The 26,771-nt window shown below is 40.9% G+C and overlaps 1 protein-coding gene and 1 pseudogene across 2 annotated transcripts in view; one reads left to right on the top strand and one right to left on the bottom strand.

Moving 5' to 3' along the window:
* Positions 1-26,771, bottom strand: part of TDRD5 (tudor domain containing 5) — a gene marked incomplete at both ends in the record, with an annotated part of 55,467 nt that overhangs the window by 2,424 nt on the left and 26,272 nt on the right. Inside the window, 11 exon segments of the mRNA XM_080698769.1 lie at positions 2,143-2,215; positions 3,271-3,414; positions 4,826-5,008; positions 7,726-7,824; positions 7,830-7,874; positions 11,048-11,206; positions 11,903-12,103; positions 17,466-17,532; positions 18,743-18,955; positions 21,731-21,951; positions 22,942-23,114. Of these exon segments, the coding sequence (XP_080554895.1) occupies positions 2,143-2,215; positions 3,271-3,414; positions 4,826-5,008; positions 7,726-7,824; positions 7,830-7,874; positions 11,048-11,206; positions 11,903-12,103; positions 17,466-17,532; positions 18,743-18,955; positions 21,731-21,951; positions 22,942-23,114 (1,578 nt within the window).
* On the top strand, positions 8,918-9,590 carry LOC308265557 (chromobox protein homolog 3-like; annotated as a pseudogene). The gene is made up of 2 exons: positions 8,918-9,455; positions 9,585-9,590. The product of its transcript is annotated as a chromobox protein homolog 3-like (transcript).

Raw genomic sequence — 26,771 nt, forward strand, 5'->3', positions numbered from 1 at the left:
CTGTCTCCGCCTCCCAAGCACAGGGATTACAAGCCTGCGCCACCACCCGGCCAACACCTCACTTTTAAGAACCCAGCACTCTCTAGATTGTCAGTAAGCCCTTCTTTTTTTTTTTTTTTTTTTTTTTTTTTTTTTTTTGGTGGTACTGGGGGTGGAACCCAGAGGCTTTCTACCTCCTGGCTATACTCCCAGACCTTTTTTTTTATATTTTATTTGGAAACAGGGTCTCACTTAGTTTCTGAGAGCCTCACTCAGTAGCTGAGGCTGGCTTCGAACCCGTGCAATCCTCCTGTCTCAGCCTCCCAAGCGCGGGGATTACAAGTGTGCGCCACCATGCCCAGCAGTAAGCCCTTCTTTAACTTATCAACTCAAGAAGCCTTTGCTGAACACAGGTATGACCACACATGGCCCTGCGCACTGCCACACACGGCCCAGATGGAGGGGCAGGAGGTGAGGGTACACGCTGAGGACGTGGGCACTGATCGCAAATCCCCTGCAGGCTATCTGCATGAGTCTTCCACTTAAACATCAGAACAGCAATGAGGCAGTGCCACAGCCGCTTTCACTTGGTGATGCTCTACAGAGGAGTGGGTTATCCGATGTCTCTCAGTAAACAGCAGGGAGCAGACCTGAACTCAGGCCAGCCCTTGTTCTCTGTGATGCTCCCGCCACCTCCCCGGAAGACAGGATCCCCGTCCCTCAGAGGTCACCTGTGCACCCGCTAAGAAGGGAGGCTCCTTAGAAGTGACAGGATGGAGCTATGAGGAATCAGAGTGTGACAGGAAAAGAGGAACTTCCCAGATGGAACCTGAACTAAAGTGCCTGGAGTTGCTGAGTCTCGCTCAGTGGCTGAGGCTGGTCTTGTTCCGGCAATCCTCCTGCCTCAGCCTACCAGTGCTGGGACTGCAGGTGTGAACCCTGGTGCCTGGCTCAACTGAGTCTTGATAAGGTTCCAGACAACTCATGGGCAAAGAATCATCTTTTCAATATACTGTGCTGAGACAACTCAGCGTCCACATGCAAAGCATGAAGGTAGACTCCTAACCCACTCCGTAACGAAAACCTCAAAATGGGGCAAAGTCCTAAATCCAAGAGCTAAAACTCCAAAGCTCTTAGAGAAAAATTCTCTGCGAATCTTTACAACCTTGGCTTAGGCAATAGTTTAAAGATGTGAGGCCAAGAGTGCAGGTAACCAAAGAAAAAAAATCAATTGAATTTCATGAAAAATTTAAGCTACAAAGTGCACTATAGGGATGGGGAGGGGGCAGGATTTAATAGGGCGACGTATGCATGTATATCTACACAAGTTTTTTTTTTTTATCCCATTAAGATGTATGAATTCAATGCACCAATAAAAAAAGAAAAAAAGCCCGGAGTGTTGGCTCACGCTTGTGATCCCCGCGCTTGGGAGGCGGAGACAGGAGGATCACGCCAGTTCCAAGCCAGCCTCGCTGGCTTAAGAGACCCTGTTTCCAAATAAAAATATAAAACATAGGTCTGGGAGTGCAGCCCAGAGGTAGAAAGGTTTCCAGGAATCCCAGTACCACAAAAAGAAAGAAAGAAAGAAAGAAAGAAAGAAAGAAAGAAAGGAAGGAAGGAAGGACACACTATAAAAACAAGACAACCAACATGCCAGTAGAAAATTTTGAAAACTGTATAAGGAATATGTAATAAAATATTTACAATTGAAAAGTAAGACAACTCATTAAAATGGGCAAACACTATGAAGAGACATTTTGCAAAAGAAGATAAACAGATGCCTCTAATAAGCACATGAAAAGATGCTCAACATCATTAGCCATCAGGGAATGCAAGTCAAAATCATTATAAATGCACTTCATACCCATTAGTACAGTTATAATAAAAAGAGGAAAGTACTGGTGAACATGTGAAGAAGCCAGGGCCTTCATATAGTGGTAGGAATATAAAAGGGTTCAACTATTTTGGAAAACTGTATGGCAGTTCTACAAAATGTTAAAAACATAGTGGTATATTATGGCCCGGCAATTTCACTCCTAGTTATATACCTAATAAAAACTAAAACACATGTCAACACACAAACGTGTAGAAATTCCCAACAGATGAATGGGTAAGTAGCATGCTGCATCACACAACAGAGTATTAGCATCAGGAATGCCGTACCCTGAGGACAGTCACAGGACGTGTCCACATCGGGCAGCCCGTAGGGACAGAGGCAGATTTGTAGTTGCTCAGGCTGTGGAGGATGGAGAAGCGGGTTAACTGCTATTGGATCTGGGGTTTTGGAGGGGTGATGAAAATGTTCCAGAATGGATTAGAGTTATGAATGCACAACTCTGTATAATAAACACACTGAATTTTACATTTTAACTAGTGGGTTATAGTGCTGTCTTAATTACATTTCATTAAAATTATTTTTAAAAGATAAACAAAACATACAAGCTTATCTTCTCCTAAAACTAAATCTGGAACAGACTATACTGTGTAATACAGAATATCCTCTGTAATACCGTATTCTGTAGGACACACATCACTCAGAAGATTTGTCTTCCCCAACTCAGCTTTTCAACAAGTGTCTCTTTCTTCTTTTCTTTTCTCTTTTCTCTTTTCCCCTCCCCTTCCCCTTCCCCTTCCTCCTCCTCTTCCTCCTCCTCCTCTTCTTTTTTTTGCGGGTCTGGGGATGGAACCCAGGGGCATTCGACCTCCAAGCTACACCCCCTGCCCTATTTTTATTCTTTATTTTGAAACCAGGTCTCGCTGAGTTGCAGAGGGCCTCACTAAGTAGCTGAGGCTGTCTGCGAACCCTGATTCTCCGGTCTCAGTCTCCCGAATGCTGGGATTACAAGCCTGTGCCACCACGCTCTCTCTTTCTTTTCAATGTAACACTCATAGGTCTTCAGACCTGGTGCTAGATTTCAGGATCTTTAGGAGACTCATCACAGATGTGAGGAACAGGAAACACATTCTGTGCTAGGGTCAGTGTTTTCTGCCATGGCATCAGAAAAAAGAAAGGGTCTAGACCATGACACAGACGTACAGCTTAAAATTGATGGCTGAGCTTATGAAGCACCTATTTTTCTTTATCCCTAGCACAGAGGTTCAATCAGCCTTTTAGTTCCAGGCTCATGGTTTTATTCTGAAGGGTTGAATTAATTTTAAAACCAATATACATTTTATGCCTATGCATTCTACAAGTGCTACGGCAGAAATCATTAACCACAACCCTACTTTTCTACGGATGAATGTGCTCACTCGTGTAAGTTGTCACAACAATGCTCACTGGATATTTACCTTCTGAGTCCTTGTTGTACCAGTACTTTTGTCTTGAATATCTAGCCCTTCTGGTTTTTTAATTCCTATTTTCATTCCTTTCACAAGGCCTGAAGACTGCCATGAATCATTCCATGTATCTTTGTTTTTAGACAAACACCAATCCTAAAAGAAAAAAAATTGTAATAATAAACTGTGATACAGTAACACATGACCCAAAAAGAGGTTGAACCGGACGAGGTAAAGGAAAGGGAAATGTGTATTAAACAAGAAACGTATGTATCAACTTTCTAAGTCAGTGTGACTTTCCTTCTTGCTTTATTGGTTTGAATCCAGTCTACTCAACTCCTCTGAACACTTGGATCTTATAAAAATACAGCTCCTTATGGTATTTAATACCATTTTCATGGCTACATGAGTTTTCATGATCATCTAGTACTTATAAGGCATTATAAATACAAGGGAGCAACTTAATTGCAGATATTTATTCTTTTTTTTCCTTTTTTTTTGGTGGTACTGGGGTTCCTGGAAACCCTTCTACCTCTGGGCTACACTCCCAGACCTATTTTTATATTTTTATTTGGAAACAGGGTCTCAAGCCAACGAGGCTGGCTTTGAACCTGCGCGATCCTCCTGTCTCCGCCTCCCAAGTGCGGGGATTACAAGCGTGCGACACCACTCCCGGCCAGATATTCATTCTTATAAGCAGTGGACAATAAACTTCAAATGGATAGTTAGGAGCCAGGTGTGGTGGCGCACGCTTGTAACCCCAGCATTTGGGAGGCTGAGACCGGAGGATCGCAGTTCTAGGGCAGTCTTAGCTATTACTTAGTAAGGCCCTTTGTAACTCAATGAGACCCTATTTCTCAATAAAGAATTAAAGATAGGACCGGGGGTGTAGATTGGAGGTAGAATGCCCCTGAGTTTAATTCCCAGTACCAAAAAAAGAAAGTATAGTTAGGTACAATATGTGCAAATACCCTAACATCAGAAACTCCAAGGTTATATTACAAAACTAATGCAATAAAAATATACCTAGAGAAAATAGTTTCTTCAGTTTGTCAATCCTAAAGCTTTGACTAGGGGCCAATGATAAAACAAAAATCATAATGCTTAAAGGGACAGACACGTACAATCAGCCTGTGGTTTATTTCCCTCCGCAGGATCCTCTGTCCCCTCACCCAATACTCCCATTTGAAATAATCATGTACTCTTTTTTTTTTTTTTTTTTTTTTTTGGCAGTACTGGAGATGGAACCTGGGTACATTCTACCTTCGAGATACAACCCCCAAGCCTTATTTTTTTATTCTTTAATTTGAAACAGGGTCTCACTGAGTTGCAAAAGGCCTCACGAAGTAGCTGAGGCTGTCTGCGAACCGTGATCCTCCTGTCTCAGCCTCCCAAATGCTGGGATTACAAGCGTGCGCCACCACGCCTGGCTCATGTACTCTTTTCGAATTAGGGCCTGATAACTCCTTTTGAATCACAGAGCATACAGCTTTCTAAGGCCTGTACAATTGAGTTTAAATCTCCTTTTGTAGTAGAGACTTGTTTTCTCTTATCCCAGGGACCTAACCTGCTGTGTGGCTTTTTCACATGACGGATACTGTTTCCTTCCACCACGACTAGAGGTGAACAGATGAGAAGCAGCAGCACCTCCCTTCCCCATTTTAATCTGTGTCGGCAACCAGGTCTCGTCCCAGACATCATCCCCTATGGTGACCGACTCCAGGCACGGCATTCCAGTGGGGATCTCATCCTAGAATGTATCAGAGGACAAGAAAAGACTGTCACTTATAGTTCCTATATGAGTACATTAAAAAAAATTTTTTTTGGTACTGGGGATAGAACCCAGGGGTCTTCTACCTCTGGGCTACATTCCCAGACCTATTTTATATTTTTTATTTGGAAACAGGGTCTCTTAAGTCAGCTGAGGCTGGCTTCGAACCTGTGCGATCCTCTTGCCTCAGCCTCCCAAGCGTGGGGATTACAAGCATGTGTCACCACGCCTGGCTCCTATATGAGAACATTTTATTAATTTTTTTTGGTGGTACTGGGGTTCCTGTAAGCCCTTCTACCTCCAGGCTACACTCCTAGACCTATTTTATACTTTTTTAATTTTGGAAACAGGGTCTCTTAAGCCAGCAGGGCTGGCTTCGAACCAGCGCGATCCTGTGTCTGCCTCCCAAGCGCAGGGATTACAAGCGTGCACCACCACGCCAGGCTCCTATATGAGTACATTTTAAAATTTAAGTTTATAATTTTTCCTGGCCTCAAGTACAGATGACATTTGAATACATAATTCATTGCTCTTTCCTTCCTGAACTGCTTCCAAAATAAAATGAAATTTAAGGTATAAACTTCATGGTCAAAGAGGAGAGTGGAAAACATCCTTGATATAGGAAAGTTGAAAGTGATTAAGGAGCCCAGAGCTTAGAGTGGATAAACTGAGAGGAGACCCAAATTGACACATGGGCATCTTAATGGCTCAGGAATTGTACCGCGAGGTTTGAGAAACGAGGGGTAAAGTGGGAACGAGAAGAGGAGCACCATCTAGAAGCTGGTATAGGAGCAGCAAAGCCTTTGGACCCCCAGCCCTCTTCCTAGGACTCAGCAACTTCAGGCTCTTCTGGAGTTACAAGCTGAAAGTGAAGTGAACATACGTACCAAGATGTATTCTTACACTGAATACTGAAACCCTGGGTCCTCTTTTCAAGATAACAGGACAGAGCTCAGAGGAAAAAGTGCATGAATTTGAAGGCAGATCCATAAAATTACTCAATCTGAACAAAGGGAACAAAGATTGAAAAAAAAACACCCAAACTTAAAAGCATCAGAGGTTTGTGGGACAATACATATGTAACATGTGTGTAATCAAGGGTCCAGAAGGAAAAGCGAAAGAATGCAATGTAGAAAAACAATTTGGGGCTGGGGATGTAGCTCAGGGGCAGAGCGCTGGCCTAGCATATATAAGGCCTTGGATTCAATCCCAGAACTATAAAACAAAAGAAAACAAAACCATGCCGCGATACTACTACACATCCATTAGAATGGCAAGGTGTGAAGCAAGCGGAACCTGTGCTGCTGGTGGGAATGCAAAGTCCTGCAGCCTTTCTGGAGAACAGCCTGTTCGACATTGTTCACGTGACTCAGCCATCCTACTCCTGGGGATTTTCTCTATTTAAACAAAGTTTATATTCACACAAAATCCTGCACACAAATATTCGCAGCAGCTCTATCCATAGTCACCAACCCAAAACTGAAAACAGCCCTAATGTTTTTTCAGTGGGTAAACAGATGTCCAACCGCAGAACAACCATGCAGTACAGTACCACTCGCAGCCGAGCTCTGACGTAAACTCTGGCTATACAAAACAACACACAAGAACCTCGAAGGGCCTACGCTGGGCCGAAGGCCTCACTAAGGAGCTGAGGCTGGCTGCAAACCTGTGATCCTGTCTCAGCCGCTCAAGTACCGGATTACAAGCATGCACCACCACACCTGGCTCTGTGTATTAGTTTTAAATATTAATAAAAAGTAAGCATTATGTGGGAAATGAAAAGGAGTCACAGCATACTACCTGGCTGAGCCATAAGTAGTATTTACATACTCATGATAATACAAATTGAGTGATGGTCCAATGGCAAGTTCAAGATGCTATATCAATGAGACACAAAGGATATGTTTGTAGGTGGCAGGTGAAGGGATGAACAAGAAATAAACTCATCTTTTACAGTGGGAAGTACAGAGATACTTAAAAATATCAGGAAATAGTATGATTTTTAATTAAATACATAGAAGTAAATCCTCAAAGCAGTAACTAAAAGAGATAAAAATGACTGTTCTAGGAAATAAGCAATACAGGAGAACGGGTTATGGGAACTCTAGGCTAGGTCTATATAAACATTTAATTAAAATAAAAATATGTTGTCCAAAAAATTGTTTAAACGTGTTCCCCTATTATTGTTTCTCAACACCAGTAACCAAGCACTGCATGGTGTGTGTGTGTGTGTGTGTGTGTGTGTGTGTGTGTGTGTGTGTGTGTGTTAAGGGGATTAAACCCAGAAGCATTCTACCTCTAAGTTACACACCCAGCCCTTTTATTTTTTGTTTTGAAACAGGGTCTCACTAGGTTGATGAGAGTCTCACTATTTGCTGAGGCTAGTCTTGAACCTGCGATCCTCCTGTCTCAGGCTCCCAAGTACTGGGATCACAAGTATGCACCACTACGCCTGTCCTTGAACCACAGAATTCTTGACGGTAGCCCACAGCTATGCGAGAATTTCCTTTTCTGTTATCAAGGTTATGTTGGTGTTAACAACTTTGGTCTTGGTGATGACTGAAGAGTGACTGTCATTTATCTGTGAGAAAGAATTTCTGACAGTAAAAGCAGTGGCCTCTTAGAGCTATTTAATTCCAGTCTTCGTTGGTGAATTAATCAAATTACATTTTTCAACCTACCTTTCCTTCTCCTACCTCATTTTCTTCCTTCAGATCCTTCGGCTCTGGGAGGCGCCACTTTGGATTTTCTTCACAGCTCTTCGAAGAACTGAAGTCAGAATTCTTTAATGGCTCCTGGACACAGATTTAAGGTGACTTAAAGACTTTTCATCATTAACATCTTGCTAGTAGATACGAAAAAAATTATTTGGTCATCTACATTAATGTTGTTTCAAAACCTATTATATGTCTACAGATTTTGTTGGGAATTCTTCCCGAGGACACATTCAAATGCTGCTTTGCTTTCTAACTTTATCCATCATGTGAGATCTTCCCATTCTGTAAAACTATTTTAGGCAACAAACTTTTTTTTTTTTTTGGTGGTACTGGGGTTCCTGGAAGCCCTTTCACCTCCGGGCTCCACTCCCAGACCTATTTTTACATTTTTTTAATTTGGAAACAGGCTCTCCTAAGCCAGTGCGCGCGCCTGGCTTCGAACCTGCGCGATCCTCCTGTCTCTGCCTCCCAAGCGCGGGGATGACAAGTGTGCACCACCATGCCCGGTAGGCAACAAACATTTTTGAGCACATATAATCAAATGTCTAGCTCTGTTGATAAAAGGAAAAAATCCAACAGGTTTTAATTCTCACGTAACTCAAAATATAGTGGGGAAAACACATAATAAAGTAATTAAAGTACATTTTTCCAAGTAAAGACATCATAGAGAGATGCTGAAAACATTATTATGGGAGGATGTTTGAGGAGACTTGATAAAGGAGATGAAACAAACAGGATGCAACAAGGAGGAACTAGCAAGAGTAGGTGTGTGTGTCTCTGAATAGCATATGGGAGTCTTGCTACATCAAACAAGAACTGAGGTATGATAAGAGAATTTTATCCTTTTATACAAAAAGACGGTCTTCTTTCATTCCTAGGACTGAACTATGACTATCTGAAGACATGAGCAGCCCGAGCTCCGGGGTGGGGGAAGCCACCTACGCTCAGGTTGTAGGACTCAGCTGGGAGGGGCCAGGGACTTCGGGGAGCTGGTGTTTTCAATGTGTCGCAAAATGGGCTGGAGCACATTTGCACGTTTTTCATTTAGTTATTTACTGATAGAAAAGGCAGGGCTTCTGAGAAGGAATCATGTTGGAATTATATAGGAGACTGGACCATCAAGAGGTCTAGAGAAAAAAATTTTCATGCTCTCCAAGTCTGCAATAAAAAAATGGCCTCCAATAAAACTACATTTCAAAAAATGGGAAAGAGAGAGAATGGAAAGAGTAAAACTGTTGAGGAGGCAGAACCTGAAGAAACTGTGGTGGGAAAGCACTGGACCAGTGCGTGGTGAACGGAAGGCAGAGCATCTCCTGACGCGGAGGATTTACAGACGCTAACAGTGCTTGGGAACCTGAAGTAAATTTGGACTGTCCACAATTAATCGAGGCGTTTCTTAATTCTCAAAACACTGGTAAGGAAAAAGATGGTATAAAAAAGAAGTATATCTGACAGTGAATCTGACGGCAAATCAGAGGAGAAGAGATGCTGCTGATAAACCACCGGGCTTGGCCAGAGGTCTTGACCCTGAACGCATAATTGGTGCCACCAACAGCAGTGGAGTTAATGTTCCTCGTAAAATGGGAAAAGGCGGATGAAGCCAACTGGGTGCTGCAAGAGGCCAAGATGAAGGTTCTCAGACCGTAAAAGCTTATTATGAGGAGAGACTGACTTGGCATTCTGGTCCAGAAGATGAAGCTCAAGGCTCAGTAACTGCACTGTTTTGCGTGCGTGCGTGTGTGTACATATATAAGACCTGACTCTATCTGATTTACAAGTGTGAAAAAATAACTACATTCTAATGAAAATCCAGCCTGATGTGTTGGTTCTGAAAGTAGCATTAGGGGATTGCTGGGTTTTCTGTTTTGCAGCAGTTGCACTCGACACTTTGAGCAAATTAATGCTTTCTTTAGTTGCTTCCTTAAAAAAAAGACATCGACAGATAAGATATTCTGCAAATATTAAAGGTTGAATTCAATTCAATATTTAAGAATCAGAAAATATGATTCTTCTAACCCAGTAGTAATGACTAAGATAAATTCAGCCTTGGTCAAACCAGACCTAATTGATTTTATCATTAATTAGATTTCTAAAATCCTTAAATTGGTCTGGGTATAGTGACATATGCTCATTGCCCCCATTACTGGGAGGCTGAGACAGGAAGATTCCAGGTTTGAGGCCAGCCTCAGCAACTTAAAAACACCCTAGACAACTTAGTGAGACTCTGTTTAAAAATTTTAAAATAAATAAAATGGACTGGGGGTGTAGATGAGGGGTAGAAGAATGCCCCTAGGTTCAATCCCTGGCACAAAAAACCTTTAGGTTATTTTGAAACAGAAACATTAATAATATTTTTTCATAACAGGTTCAAAATGGCTTGCCTATCTTTTCTAATAATTAGTAAATATCTACTAAAAACCCCCATCATTATCTCTATAACACTATTTTAAAGTCAGATATATGATACATACTAAACAAAAGAATATTTTATATTTTATTCAAAGAAAATAAAAAGCTTTGTATCAACAAAGAAAAAAACAACATTTGGGGGCCCTCAAACATGTCCTATATTCTTAGACTAGCAATCATTATCATGAGAAATATCAGACTCAGAACATATTTGTTAAAAAAACATTAAGTTCCAGATGGGCATGGTGGCATACAAGTGTCATCCCTGCACTTGGGAAGCTAAGACAGGAGAACTACAGGTTTGAAGACAGCCTCAGTAATGAATATAGGTGAGGCTCTCAGCAACTTATCAAGCCTGTTTCAAAGAACAAAATATATAATATGAATGTGGGTGTAGGAGGCCCTTGGGTTCAATTCCCAGTACCATAAAAAATAAGTTCGCTAATACAAGTGAGTACCTAAGAACAGTGCCTGTAATGTAGTACAAGTTCAATAAGTATTGTTATAATCAGTTGGGCTAATAAAAAAGGATATTATACTGTTACTATTGTGTGGGGAAAGTGTTGGCAAAATGTTTGTAGAAAAAGTAAGAAATGAGAAGAGTTAAGAAACTGGGCTGTGTGGGGAGAAGAACTCCTGATGATCCCAAGGGGATCCCAGCCACAGGGAGGAGCAAGGGCACCCACAACAGGAGCAGAACCAGTGGGGGCGGCACCACGAATGCAAAGGTTTCAGATGGCAAAAATGAGAGGCAGGGTAATTGTTACACTCATGATGCAAAATTTCCAAACTTCCCTCCCTCTGTATGGAAAGCCTCAGCTCCCTCATCAATAAAATTAAGGTAACTATGATTCATAAAAGAAATTACAATAATATTGCAAACACCCCTTACCAGAGTATGTAAATCACCATCTTTGGACTGTGAACTTATTTCTTGGTCTTCATTAAAATAGTGTTGCTGAGACGGATAACCCAGTTCTGTCAAGACAACATCATCTGGCCCTCCACTGGATTTAGTGTATAAAGCTAAGGGATTGAGGTCTCTGAAACCCTAGGATTAAAAAAAAAAAAAAAAAAAAAGAGGTAGGGTTTAATTAAACAATTGAGAGAGGGAAGGGAATAAATTAGCTGTGGAGATAAATGATCTTCTAAAACCCAATAGTTGAAAAGTTTCTCCACAAATTGGGCGTGGTGGCACATGATTGTAATTCTAGTACTTGAGAGGCTAAGACAGGAGTCTCACAGGTTCAAGGCCAGCCTCAGGAATAAGTAAGGTTCTCAGCAACTTAGAGAGATCCTGTTTCCAAATAAAAAATCAATAGGGTTAGGGGAAAATTGGAGGTAGAAAGTCACTGGGTTTATTAATCCCTAGCACCATACACACACACAAAATAATGTTTTTCCACATTAATACTTTTACATAGTTATAGAATTAACATTAATATTAGCAGTGATACAGATACTACTGTCAATAACTATAAGATTAGAGTGCTATTTTTCTCTAGGATGACTTTAGACAACTACTCTGAGGTAAGAACATTCAATCATTTAGTTAAAATTAAAGTATCCACATTCTAAAAGACAGTTATCTGAAAATTAAGAGTATTCTGTATCAAAAAGCCAAGAATCAAATGGATGTCTCTAAGATTAAAGAAAAAAAGTCACATAACCTTCTGTATTAAGTTCTCTTATCTCTGAGTGCTGAGATCAAACAAAACAAGTTACAAGTAATTCCAGACTGCCCTACCTTAGAGGGAATGTTTTCTCGGCATACGATAGCATGGCCCTCTGTTCTCAAGACATGATGAAAGTAGACATCTTCGTTTGAGGAGGTATCACAGAGGAAAATGTTGAGGATCCCATCTATATACTCATCCACCACCCCGACTAGTGGTTTCAGTCCACACAACTTCTGGAACTGCAAGATGGCTCTGGGTGTCCAGTGCTCCTGAAATACAATCGACAGTAGGTTTAGGTGACAGATTAGAACATGAATTACAGTGACTTCATACAAAAACGAACTCCGGATGAACTAGAGCTGCCACTGGAAAAATAAAGCCATAAAAGAACTGCAATTTCAAACATGATACTATGATTTGGGGATGCGCATAGGATACAGAAAAATGTGATTATGGAAAAAATTTAAATAATAATTTGGAACAAACCCTTGACATCTGAGGCATTTCAATTTCTCAACAGGAGAAACAGGAACTCCTACTTTCAGAAATTGTGAATTAGACTATTAGACCAACCCTCCCATAAAGAAAAAAAACTAAAAAAAAAAAAAAAACTAGGTAAAACATCATTTTTTAGTGTTTCCAAAAACATGGAAGAAATGACATGCTAGTAATGTCAGGCCAAAATTGAAGGGTAAGCAGAAACTACATGCGCCTTAAAGGTACCTGAAAATACAGGGAAATTTGAACTTTGATGACCTAACGGGTCAAAGGGGACAGACAGCAAATGCAGGGTCCACCACAGTAAGGCGCCTTGGGGGGGATTCCTTCATTAAGCTGAGTCCTTAGGAAACACTCAGTGAGGGGAAGGGAATCCAGGTGTCATGTGGATTCGCAGCTCAATTTTCATACATACCACCAGAGTGGTCCCCACGTCCTCAAGTTGGTCACTTAACATGGCCCCAGACTGGTGGAGCCCCTAGGGACCTTGGCAGAAGCAAATCTAAGTCCTCTCTGGGGTAGGCAACCTGAGACTACATTATTCAACCATTCTTACAAATAACTTTTTCAAGGAAAATGAGCAGCACACAAGCAAAAATAAAGGGCATACAAAGAAACAGTGAACGATAAGAACGAGCAGAAACCACACGACTAGAACAAACCTTCCACATCTGAGGCATTTCAATTTCTCAACGAATTATAAAACTAAACTTAGTATGCTTAAAACAAATACCAACAAAAACAAAACAGCTTAACCGGAGACTTTCTGTAAAAATCAGCATTCTTTAAAAACTGATAGAGCAAAACTAAGGAATTTTAGAAAGTAAAAATACAACAATCACAATAAAAAAATCTCAGTTTGATTCAGTAGCAGCAGATTAGGTAGAATTAAAGAATGAACTAGTAAAGTAGAATTTGCAAATGAAAACAAAACAACCCAGTATGGAAAGACAAAGGGTGCAAAACACGAGAGCTAAAGACACCCGAGAAGCCGGGAACCATGGCACACACCTATAATGACCCCAGCATTTGGAAGGATCACAAGTTCCCAACCAGCCTGGACAACTTGGCAAAACCCTATCTCAAATTTTTAAAAAACAAGCCAGGCATGGTAGTATATGCTTGTAATCCCAGCTTTTGGGAAGCTGAGGATTCTTGAACAGCCTCCAATACTTAGTGAGGCCCTTTACAATTCAGTGAGACCCTGTTTCAAAATAAAGAATAAAAAATAGGGCTGAGTGTGTAGCTCGGAGGTAGAATGTCCCTGGGTTTCATACCCAGTACCACAAATACATACATACATACATACATACATACATACATTTTTTGAGGGGTGAAACCCAGGGGCTTTCTACCTCCGGGCTATACTCCCAGACCTATTTTATATTTTATTTGGAAACAGGGTCTCACTAAGTTGCTGAGAGCCTCACTAAGTAGCTGAAGCTGGCTTCAAGCCTGTGTGATCCTCCTGTCTCAGCCTCCCAAGCGAGGGGATTGCAAGCATGCGCCACCATGCCCGGCTATAAATATATAAATATTCATTTTAAAAAATAAGTAAGAAGGGCTGGGATGTAGCTCAATGGCAGAGTATCCCGAGATCAATCCCCAGTATAAAACAAAAATCTAAAAGCCAAAAAAATAAAAAAATAAAAATAAAAAGTGAGATAATTCATTTGGTTGAAAACGTACTGAGCTCTAACAGTTCACCAAATACTGATTTAGGCATCACAGATTTGGTGGTGAAGAAGCCAATGTTTCTGACTTTAGGGACACTGTTTTGTTTAAATGAAAAAACAAGACAATAGTAGACAGTGTAAGTGTTATGAAGACAAAGCAAGCTGACAACGAGGACTCAGGACTTGGGGAAAGGGCACTTTCAATTGGCTGTGAGCCATAAAGAATAAAATGTGCTCTGCAGGAAAATGCTAAGTAACGCTGGCCAAACTCACAAAGCCAAGGGTCATATTTCTTCTCTTATCCATAGAAACTATAGAGAAAAAAAGAAAGCAGATCTCATGTAAATAGGGGAGAGATAAGCAGTGTATGGGACCAGAGGAGGCAGGGAGGGGGAGGGGAGGGCAGGCAAAGGAAATAGATCAAATTACGTTATACATATATATGACTGTATTACTAGGAATCTCACTATTATGTAAAATTATAATGCACCAATTTAAACAATTTAGGGTTTGGGAGCTGGGCGTGGTGGCGCATGCTTGTAATCCCAGCATTCGGGAGGGAGGCTGAGACCCTACGAGGATCACAGTTCACAGCCAGCCTCACCTTAGTGAGGCTCTCTTCAACTCAGTGAGAACCTGTTTCAAAATAAAGAATAAAGCCGGGCGTGGTGGTACATGCTTGTAATCCCCGCGCTTGGGAGGCTGAGACAGGAGGATCGCGCTGGTTCGGAGCCAGCCTCGCTGGCTTAAGTGACCCTGTTTCCAAATTAAAAAAAAAAAAAAAAAATAGGTCTGGGAGTATAGCCCAGAGGTAGAAGGGCTTCCAGGAACCCCAGTACCACCAAAAAAAACAAAAACAAAAACAAAAAACAAAAAAGAATAAAAAGTAGGACTGGGAATGTAGTCCAAAAATAGAATGTCATTGGGTTCCATCCCCAGTACTGCAAAAAAAAAAAGAAAAGAAAAAAAATTAGGAGTTGGGGATTTGGCTTAGTGGCAGAGCTCTGGCCTGGCACATGCAAGACCCTGGGTTCAATCCTTGGCCCTGAAAATTAAAAAAAAAAAAAACTTTAAAAAGTGAGGTTTATTATTTATTATTTTTGTGGTACTGGGGATGGAACCCTAGTACCTCTGAGTGACACCCCCAGCCCTAATTTTTTATTCTTTACTTTTGAAAAAGGGTCTCAATGAGTTGCAAGGGGCCTCACTAAGTAGCTGAGGCAAACCATGATCTTCCAGTCTCCATTTCTCTAAATGCTGGGATTACAAGTGTACGCCAACACGCCCAGTAAAAAGTAAATTAAAAAATTTTTAAATAAATACATTGGCTGGCCAAGAAAGTTCCTTCTGAGAATATAACAGGAAAGACAATCATAAAATTAATGCTTTGACTAAACTACTTCAGTGATCAGAATGGACAAAAGCCCTAAGCAGAATGATTTTGAAAGCAAGTAAGAAAACAAAATAAAGAATCATCCCCCAAAGGAAGCCATTTGGCTGATATAAGAGAAGTGAGCATCGGTTACAAGTAGGTAAAAACTAGAGCCCTGGAGCAGGGCATGGTGGTGCATACCTGTAATCCTGGTACTTGAGAGGCTGAGACAGGAGGACCTCACGTTCAAGTCAAGCTGGGCAGCTTAGTGGGACCCTGTGTCAATTAGCGAGAAATCCAAAAAGGGCTATGGATGTAGCTCAGTGGTAGAGTACTTACTTGGCACCCCCAGGGGCCTTAGTTCAACACCTAGTACCACTGAAACAAAAAACCTTTGTACACATTACTTACAGTAGACTGACCGTCCAACAGTAAGGACTGGTTAAAGAAGGCTCAATGTACACTTAACTAATAGAGTACTATGATCTCTTAAATAGAGACTGTATAAATACATTTCGGCTACAATGCTGAGTTTAACAGCAAAATATATAACATATTGTGATTACTACTTTAGGTATAACTGAAAATTCTAAAAAAATAAGCCCTCACTCCCAATACCCCCATAAAATAAACTGGAAGAAACACACACCAAATTCTCAAGCTGGATGTGTCTTGAGAGGTTGAATTATAGGTAATTTTTTTGTTTTCCTTGCTATACTTTTCAAATCAAAATATTTTTAACAAGAGTCCACTTAAGTGTAAATAACTGATACATCATTTAGGCTAAACAGACAAATACTAGTGTAATAAGCCACAGGTAAGAGTTCTTCTTTTTTTTTTTTGGTTGTACTGGGGTTCCTGGAAGCCCTTCTACTGGGCTACACTCCCAGACCTATTTTATACTTTTTTTTTTTTTTTTTGTGGTACTGGGGGTAGAATCCAGAGGATTTCTACCTCCGGGCTATACTCCCAGACCTTTTTTATATTTTATTTGGAAACAGGTTCTCACTAAGTTCTGAGAGCCTCACTAAGTAGCTGAGGCTGGCTTGGAACCCGTGCGATCCTCCTGTCTTCGCCTCCCAAGTGCGGGGATTGCAAGCGTGCGCCACCATGCCTGGCTTATTTTATACTTTTTAAAAACGTTTTAGCCGGGCATGGTGGCGCACGCTTGTAATCCCCACGCTTGGGAGGTGGAGACAGGAGGATCGCGCAGGTTCGATGCCAGCCGTGCTGGCTTAAGAGACCCTGTTTCCAAATACAAATATAAAAAATAGGTGTCTGGGAGTGTAGCCTGGAGGTAGAAGGGCTTCCAGGAACCCCAGTACCACCAAAAAAAAAAAAAACCTCTTTTTGGAAACAGGGTCTCCTAAGCCAGTGCAGCTGGCTTCGAACCTGCGTGATCCTCCTGTCTCCACCTCCCAAGCACCGGGATTACAAGCATGCGCCACCACGCCTGGCAACTGATAAGAGTTCTGAGGGTAAAAGGACCCTGAGATAATTTAGCTACAAAAACACCCACGTGGCTGTAAACGCCTCCCACCCTTCCCACTCGAAGCACCTCCCTGATGCTACAGGAGAATTCTCTTAGAAGCAGACACCTGGCTGTGGCAGTTCCCTAGCACCTACAGAACATGATAGCTGTGTCCTGACTTCTAAGTGCGGCTTGTCACATGAAGCTTGTACCATTTTCTCTGACATTTGCCATATACCCACTCCAGCTAATTCTATATTCTGTGCCAAACTGCTTACAATTACTCAGATTTGAAATATTCATCGTAGTCTCCTTTTGCCTGGAATGTCTGTCTTCTCTTCTTTGTCCAACTGTTTTCCTAATCTTCCTTCCAAGTTCCACTCAAATGCCACCAGAGGTAGGCATGTCCCCTTTACTCCTCACCACACCCTTCATTATAGCAAATATGACGTAGTACCATTTTTGTCCACATGGCTACATTCCATACAGTAACCAATGAAATTTTGAAGGCTGATTCTATTTTTATTTTTGTATCTTCAGAATTCATAACTGTTCTTTGCACACAGTAAGCACTTGGATGTATGCTGACGACGAATGGGAAGAAGCACACGCACCTCTACTGGTCTCACCCACGCCAAAGAACAAGGGATGGCCTGTGCCGGAAGCTTTGTGTAGCAACACCTGCAGTAGACAATAAAGGTACAATATTTAATCAAATTTGATTCATGACTTTTATAATTAATGTTTGGCACTTTGGCAAGCATAAAAAAAAATCAAGTAACAACAAATGCTGGCGAGGATGTGGGGAAAGAGGAACTCTTACACTGTTGGTGGGAGTGCAAAGAATTCAGCTGCTATGGAGATCAGTGTGGAGATTCCTAAGGAAACTGGAAATGGACCCACAATATGATCCGGTTTTACCACTCCTGGGTATCTTTCCAAAAGGGTTGAAAACAGAGAACTACAGTAACATATGCATACTCATGTTCATAGCACAATTTGTAATAGCCAAAATATGGAACCAACCTAGGTCTCCATAAACAGATGAATGAATTGCAAAATTATGGGAAATACACACAATGGAATTCAATTCAGCAATAAAGAAGAACAAAATCATGCCATTCACAAGAAGATGAAAAGATCCGGAGAACATTATGTTAAGTGAGATCAGCCAAGCACAGGAAGAGAAGGGACTTATGTTTTCTCTAATATGCCCAAAATAGGGACTGGTAGGAATATCAGCGGGACTCCAGATAATGGAGGGGAAACCTCGGCAAAGCTGAAATGAAGGGTAGGAGATGAAGAAGGCTGAAGTTGATTAATGGAGGAGCTACATCTGAATATGCGTAAAAGTACGAATGTAGCATGGTTAACCTGGACACTCATTGTTGGGAGGGGGAAGGAGAAGTGGGAGGAGGCAGAGGGCAGGGTCTGGATGTATGCCAGTTTCAATATGATCCACATAAAAATAAATAAGAAATAAATGTTGGGCACTTTAAAACAACCTAAGAAATAAGATTATAAAACATAAGTCTTTGAGAGAATCATTCAATATAAATACAGGTAGGAATAGTTCAAACTTCCTGAATATTTACTATATAAACAGTTCTCTTAGTATGACCCAAAGAGTCATTTTTTTTAGTTAAGAGACTGAAGTTTAGTCTCATGGTTTATTCAAAATCATAATCAAGTCAAAGAAGACACAAGGGATTATACTACGTCTGTAAAGTGAAATGACCAGGTGTCAAGTCTGCACTAAGAAACCGGGATGGAAAGGGGTTAAAAGGACAGAGGGAGGAAAGCAAGAGAAAAGGAAGAGATCCCAGCTTCACTGAGTTTCAGCACTGTGATTCAAAATGTAATCTGTCCACTGTTATTAAATTCAACTTACTTGAGGAACCTCAAAGAGGACTTCTGAACAGTTCCAATATTTCCAAAGTCAGGGTAGAACACTTCAACTTCATTTTTTCCAAGGACTCGATGGATAATAACTCGATACCACCACTTATCCTCAGAAATCCTTACACAACAGAGATGTCCCGGTTGGATAAAATATTCTGGCATGATGTATCGCTCTGAAACCAGCTGGTTAGAATAACAACGCCTGTAGAATATCATAATATAGAGAAACCCATGGGGGGGATTAATTAAGATCATTTCTATTGATATATCAAGAACTGTAAAGTCAGCCAAGGGTGGCGGTGCACACTTATAATCCCAGTCCTTGGGAGGCTGAGACAAGAGGATGGTGGTTCGCAGTCAGCCTCAGCTGCTACTTAGTGAGGTCCTCTGCAGCTTAGTGAGACCCTGTTTCAAAATAAAGAATAAAAAATAGGGCTAGGGGTACAGTTCAGAGGTAGAATGCCCTTGGATTCAATCCCCAGGATGACAAAAAACAAAAACCAAAAAACTCAAAACTGTAAAGTCTTGACAAAAAGCAAAAAAAAAAAAAAAAAAAAAACAAAAACCCAAAACAAAAAAACCCCAACTTTTCTGGTGGTTTGTGTGTGTTTCTAGTGGGCTTTTTTTGCTCTGTGTGTGTGTGTGTGTGTGTGTGTGTGTGTGTGTGTGTGTGTGTGTTACTGAAAATTGAACTCAGGGGCATTCTACATCTGAACTACATCCCTGGCCCTTTTTTTGTTTTTGTTTTGAAACGGGGTCTCACTAGGTTGATGAGAGTCTCACTATTTACTGAGGCTGTCCTTGAACCTTGCTCTTCTCCTGTCTCAGGCTCCCAGTACTATGATTACAAATACGCCCTGCCATACCCAGCTTCAAATATAGCCTTTTAAAAGTAGAGACGTGATCATTTAGAGCAGCAGTTCTCGTAGTCCACCAACCCTGCGTCCTTGGGGTCCTTCAAGATCAAAACTATTCTCATTATATTACTAGAATCTCATTTGCGCTTTTCACTATGCTGACCTTCATACTGATGGTATAAAAGCAACCGTGGGTAAATGAGCCAAGTGCCTTAGCTCAATCAAGACAGTCAAACTTGTAGTCACTCATCATTGCATGTATCTTTATGATCCCAGTACTTGGGAGGCTAAGACAGGAGGATCACGGTTCACGGACAGATTCAGCTATTTATTGAGGCCCTTTGCAACTCGGTGAGACCCTGTTTCAAAATAAAGAATTAAAAACAGAGCTGAGGGTGTAGCTCAGAGGTAGAATGTCCCTCGGTTCAATTTCTAGTACCACACACACACACACAAAAAGATAAAAACATTGTCACTTAAGAATGTCCTTGATAAAACAGTACACACTGTTTATTATTATTATTATTATTTGCGGGTTTGGGGATGGAGCCCAGGGGCATTTGACCTCCAAGCTATACCCCCTGCCCTATTTTTTTATTTATTTATTTTTCCACACTGTTTATTAAACCTCAATCACTGAGTGAGCATCTTCAGTGTTCTCCTTGATAAAAATGGGAGGAAGTATAACAAAGCACTTCCCATGTGGTCATCTCAGGGAAAAGCACTGTGTTTGAGTTGTGATGTGAACTAGCCTGTCTAGGGGAGGAGGTATGACTTTTACTTCAAAGATGAAGTAGCCACTTTTTCATGGAACATCACTTTTGCCTGACAGAACAATAACAAACTCTAAGTCATACTTGGGTATCTGGCACTTATCTTCCCCCAAATTAAGCGAGCCTGTCACTTATATTGTCAATAATAAAATTCAATCCAAGTAAATGTAGGATGCTGGAAATGCTGCGTCCTCTACCACAAGCTTCACAGCTTCCCAACAGTTAACATTTTTCTGATGACAAAAGTAGTGATATTAATAGATGTGATTTTTAAAATATTGTGTGATGAATATGTCAGTGTCTGAAAGATACGATCAATTCAATGAACTAGCACTTTACATGAGATCAATACATGTTTTAAATTATACATGGGTAAAAGACTTATTCAAGGATGGTTTCACTCAGGTTTGTGCTTAGAGGGGCCCTGTGATTGTACAAATGATCTGCTATTTCTGTCTTGAAATTTCTAATAATTTTTAAGTAAGGAGCCCAGTACTTGTGTGTGTGTGTGTGTGTGTGTGTGTGTGTGTGTGTGTGTGTGTGTTGATAAGGATTGAACCCAGAGGCAAGCCACCTCTGAGCTACACCCCTAGCCCTATTTATTTTTTTTGAAAGAGGGCCTCATTAAGTTGCTGAGGCTGGCTTCACACCTGTGTTACTCCTGGCGTGGCTCCTCCCAGCACTACGATTGTAAGAATGCCTCACCATGCCTGACTGGTCTGGCATCTTTATGTATAGCCCTGTCTGTAATTACATAGCTAGTCCCAAAGCTGGGCTTGGTGGCACCCACTTTTAATGCCAGTACTTGGGAGGCAGAGACAGGAGGATCATAGGTTTGAAGTCAGACTCAGCAACTTGGTGAGACCCTGTTTCCAAATAAAAAAATAAAATAGGGATGAGGGTATAGTCTAGAAGTAGACTGCCCCTGGGTTCAGTCCCCAGTACCACACACACACAAAAAAAAATTACAGAGCTAGTCCTAGATCAAGTCAAAGTATAAAGGTAGACGTGAATGTGTGTGTGTGTGTGTGTGTGTGTGTGTGTGTGTTTGTGTGTGTGTGTGTCTGTGCGCGCGCGTGTTTTACTTGGGATTGAACCTGGAGGCATCCTACCTCTGAGCTAAACCCCCAGCCTTTTTAGTTTTTTGAAACAGGGTTATTAGGTTGCTGAGGTGGGTCTTGAATTTACAATACGCCTGTCTCAGCCTTTCAAGTGCTGGGTTTACAGGTGTGTACCATCACCCCTAGCTTAGATCTTTCATTTTTAATAGGCCCAAGACCAAAATGTTTGAAAACTACTGATCAGAATGATACATAAAAATTACCACATAGAACACAAGATTCCTACCGCATTTCAATCATCATATCTTCCAGTAACTCTGATGAGTCCCTGCTGTAGATTCGGATGTAGAACTGACTAGGAGAGATGATATACTCCACAAAGACGCCCACGAGGGTGCTGGTGTCTAATGGTGGAAGTCTGCACAGCTTCTTCTCCCGTATGGCATCAGGCGGGACTTCATGACTTGCCATTGCCAAGTTGAGTTGTGATTTATATATTCCTACTTGCTACAAGTTAAAAGATTAAAGAAACCATAATAAATCTTTGGGTGATGTTTTGAACTCTATGATATTTCTAAAAGCATACTTCACAAATTGTCTCTACTAGAACCACTTAGAAAATTATAAAAATGTATTTTTGCTCTTAAGCCAGATTTACTGATTCAGAATACTTGAGAATGGGGCTCACAATTATTCACTTAAAAATACCCAGGTGTTTCTTTCTTATGTTAAAATATTAAAATACTACCTTATGGCACTAGACAAAAAGTTAAGAAGTATTATGCAAAAGCTAAAACTAAGAACATGATAAAAACTAAGAACATGATATTTTAAATATTCAGGCTGAACTAAGGTACTCATCCTAAACAAACCTAACAACAGTGAAAGGTAATTTGGAACAAATTAATTTCAGACTAGTCTTCCATTCACAACTAGGGTCACAAAACATTCTCATCCTAAAATATATTCTTTTTTTCTGGGCCTTTCTATTGTTCTTCCCTAGTAACAAGAATCAACAAAATAAATAATGAGAGGTGAGAATGCGAAAAGGGAGAATTACCTGTGAAAATGTGATGACAACACCAATAAAAAAGGAAAACAAAGAGACAAACAGACAAAGGTATAATGCTGAAGAAAAAAAATAAAGGAACCAAATAACCAAGGCTGGGCGCAAAGACAAGATCTGTAGCAATAATGAAGGCACAGAGCTCCTCTGTGCTCACCTGAGGCCCCCAATGGTTTTCCAGTCTACTCTCTGACACAGGATAAAGACCCAGTGATGTTATCACAAGAGAATTGTCAAGTCACAAAACCATCTGAAAACTTTAAAATGAGACTAAACAAATGATTGTAAACTAGAAGAAATTCTATGTAAGGTGATTCTGGATCAAAGAACTGTCTCTTTCAAGAAATGATAGATAACATTTTTCTAAAAAGAATTTTGGTTTACAGAAACATCCTTCAGTCACTTTCTGTACAGGTGTAGGCCTCACTCACCAGCTGTAAGGGCTTCACCACCATGTTGGGCTTCTTTAAAGTCTTCTGTTCCGGCTCTTTACGGTTTTTCAAGGGGCCATCCCACGTAGTTTCTTGGACAGCAGCGGTAGACAGTGAGCTTCTAGGGGGACTGGACACACAAGCTTTGGCTTCCATCTTCTTCTCTGGTTGGACTAAACATGAGTTTCTAGCTGATGAAGCAGCACCATCTGAAACGGCTAAGAGAATGTTTCTGTGCCAGACAATAATAAGAACACTAACCTATCTTTGCAGTTTCAGTGTGAAGAGACTTAAAAGAATTTTTAGAAAATAAATCCTAAATATTTTGTGCTGGGGCAAGGGTGCTCTTTTTTTTGTGGTGGTATTGGGGACTGAACCCAGGGGCATTCTACCTCTGAGCTACACCCTAGCCCTTTTATTTACTTTCTGTGGCCCCTGAGATTGAACCCAGGGGCATATTACCTCTGAACGACAGTACTTCAGCCTTATTTTTTAGTTATATATTTTTATAATTTTTTATTTTGGAACAGGGTTTCACTAAGTTGTGGAGGGTCTCTCTAAATAGCTGAGGCTGTCTGTGAACCGGGATCCTCCTGTCTCAGCCTCCCAAGTACCGGGATTACAAGCGGGCGCACAGCTCGGTTCTGGTTTTGAAGCCGCATTTTGCTAGACTGCTGAGAGTCTCACTGCTCTCCTCAGGCTGGCCTTAGGAACTGGTAAGTACATAAACACGCAGATGTCGCTGGGCCTGGTTACACACCTGCGATCCCAGCATCAGGGAGGCTGAGAGGAGGATCTCAGGCTTGAAGTCAGCCTTAGCAACTTAGCAAGATCCTCAGAAAATTAGACTCTGTTTCAAAATAAAAAATAAAATAGGGCTGGGGGTGAGGTATGGCTAATAGGTAGAATGCCCCTAGCTTCAATCTCTAGTACAAAAAAAAAAAAAAAAAAGCAGTAGATACAAAAATATTCATCACAGGGCTAGGGATGTAGCTCAGTGGTAGAATGGCTACCACTGAGTACCTGATTTTGATCCCCAGCACCACAGGCACAGACACACACACACAAAATTTACTATATTTTTATAATAGTAAAAATGGAAAATATCTAAATGTCTACCAATAGAAAACAGGTTAAATAAATTATATTGTTTACATAAAAGAATTATATAGCTGGGCATGGTGGTACATGCCTGTAACCCTAGTATTTGGGAGGCTGAGACAGGAAGATCAAGGTTCTTCCTGCCAAGTTGCTAGCCTCAGCAATTCTGTAAGGCTCTCAGCAGCCCTACCTCAAGATAAAAAAAATAGAAATAAGGGCTTAGGATGCTGTTTAGTGGTAGAATACTGCTAGGTTCAATACTCAGAAACACACACACAGGCCAAGACTTAAATTTATATAGAACTGCTTTGTGCAAGAAAAAATTATACATATGATAATTTAACTATATTAAAGAATCCAGAAATGTGCACACTAAAACAATTAATATTAGTTGTCTGGCCAGGCATGGTGGTGCACGCTTGTAATCCCCGCGCTTGGGAGGCAGAGACAGGAAGATCGCGCAGGTTCGAAGCCAGCCGTGCACGCTGGCTTAGAAGACCCTGTTTCCAAATAAAAATGTAAAAATAGGTCTGGGAGTGTAGCCCGGAGATAGAAGGGCTTCCAGGAACCCCAGTACCACCAATATATATATATATATGTTGTCTGTATATTGTTGAAATGTTAATAAACATTTGTAAAAATCTATGTTGAAAAAATCTAAGCCAGGGGTGGTGGCGCACGCTTGTAATCCCAGTATTTGGTAGGCTGAGACTGGAGGATTGGGGTTCGCAGACAGCCTCAGCTACTTAGTGAGGCCCTCTGCAACTCAGTGAGAACTGGTTTCAAAATAAAGAATAAAAAATAGGGCAGGGAGTGTAGCTTGAAGGTCGAATGCCCCTGGGTTTCATCCCCATACCTGCAAAAAAAAGAAAAGAAAAAGAAAAAAGAAAAAAATCTAAAAGGTGCCAAGTGTGGTGACACACACTTGTAATCTAGCATTCGGGAGTCTGAGACCAGAGGATTGCAGTTCATGGACAGCCTCAGCAACTCAGGGAAGCCCTTTGCAACTCAGTGATACCCTATTTCAAAAAATAAAAATAAAAATAAAAAAAGACTAAAAAATAGGACTAGGGGTGTGGGCTCAGAGGTACAATGCTCCTGGGTTCCATCCCCAGTTCTGGGAAAAAAAAAAAACCCACAAATTAAAAGGCTATATAAAAACTTTAAAATTTTAAGAAAGTTACTTCTGAGCTGGGCATGGCGGCACACGCTTGTAATCCCAGCATTTGGGAGATTGAGACAGTAGGATCGCGGTTCGTGGACAGCCTCAGCTACTTAGCGAGGCCCTCTGCAACTCAGTGAGACCCAGTTTCAAAATAAAGAATAAAAAAACAATAGGGCAGGGGGTGTATCTCAGAGGTCAAATGCCTCTGGGTTCCATCCCCAGACCCGCAAAAAAAAAAAAAAAAGAATGTTACTTCTGCCTCCAGCGTGCTTGGTCTGCAGTGACCCGTGCATTCCGACAGTGCTTGCCAGAGCAATCATTAAATGCTTTGAGCCTTGCCCTGCTCTATCCAGAGCAAGGTTACAGAAATTTCAGACAGTTAAAAAAAAAAAAAAAAAGAATGTTACTTCTGGTATTGTACGTAAATTGAGGGAGACATTCACTTTCTATTCTTCTACGTTGTTTAAAGTTTTATACACACACACACACACACACACACACACACACACACACACACACACGCAGAGGAATGAACTCAAGGGATTTCTACCTCTGAGCTACATCTCCAGTACTTTTTTTGTATGTGTTTGACACTGGAGATTGAACCCAGGGGATTCTGCCTAAGCTACACCCCCAGTCCATTTTAAATTTTTTGTTTGTTTGGTACTAGGGATTGAACCCAGAGACAATCTATTCCCAAATTACACCCCAGGCCCTTTTTATTTTTTATTTTGAAACAGGGTCTCACTAAAGTTTCTGAGGCTGGCCTTGAATCTGTGATTCTTTTCTCTCAGCCTCCTAGTACTGGGATTATAGATATGCACTACCATGCCTGTGTGTGTGTGTGTGTGTGTGTGTGTGTGTGTGTGTGTGTGTGTATATATATATATATATACACACATATATATATTTATTTTTGAAACAGGGTCTAAGTTGCAGAGGGCCTTGCTAAATTGCTGCAGTTGGCTTCAAACCTGTGATCTTCCTTTCTTAGCCTCCCAAGTACTAGGATTACAGGCATGTACCACCATGCCCAGTCTGTTTGAATATTTCTTAAATGAACATGAGTTACTTTAACAATCAGAAACACCAATGAAGATATTTACATTTCAGGAAAGTGGCTGTCCATCATAACCATCTGTAGAAGCTTATAAAAATACAAGTACCATATTGTTCCATGGTTTTGCAAAATGTTATGATTGGAGAAACTGTGCAAAAGTCACACTGTGATCTTTCAGTAGTCACTTCTTACTTTATTATTTTCTTTTTTTGTGGTACTGGGGGTGGACCCCAGGGGCTTCTCTACCTCCACCTATACTCCCAGACCTATTTTTTACTTTATTTGGAAACAGGGTCTAACTAAGTTGCTGAGAGCCTCACTCAGTAGCTGAGGCTGGCTTCGAACCTATGCGATCTTCCTTCTCTGAGATTACAAGCGTGTGCCACCACGCCCGGCTGTAAACACTTCTTACAACCTCATGAAAATCTAGTTATCTCAGTAAGAAAAAAAAAAAAAAACTAAGCCAAAAGAAAAAGCAAAATCAAGTAATTATTGAGAATTATC

Source organism: Muscardinus avellanarius (assembly GCF_963383645.1).
Source record: "Muscardinus avellanarius genome assembly, chromosome: 7".
NCBI classification, from domain to species: Eukaryota; Metazoa; Chordata; class Mammalia; order Rodentia; family Gliridae; genus Muscardinus; species Muscardinus avellanarius.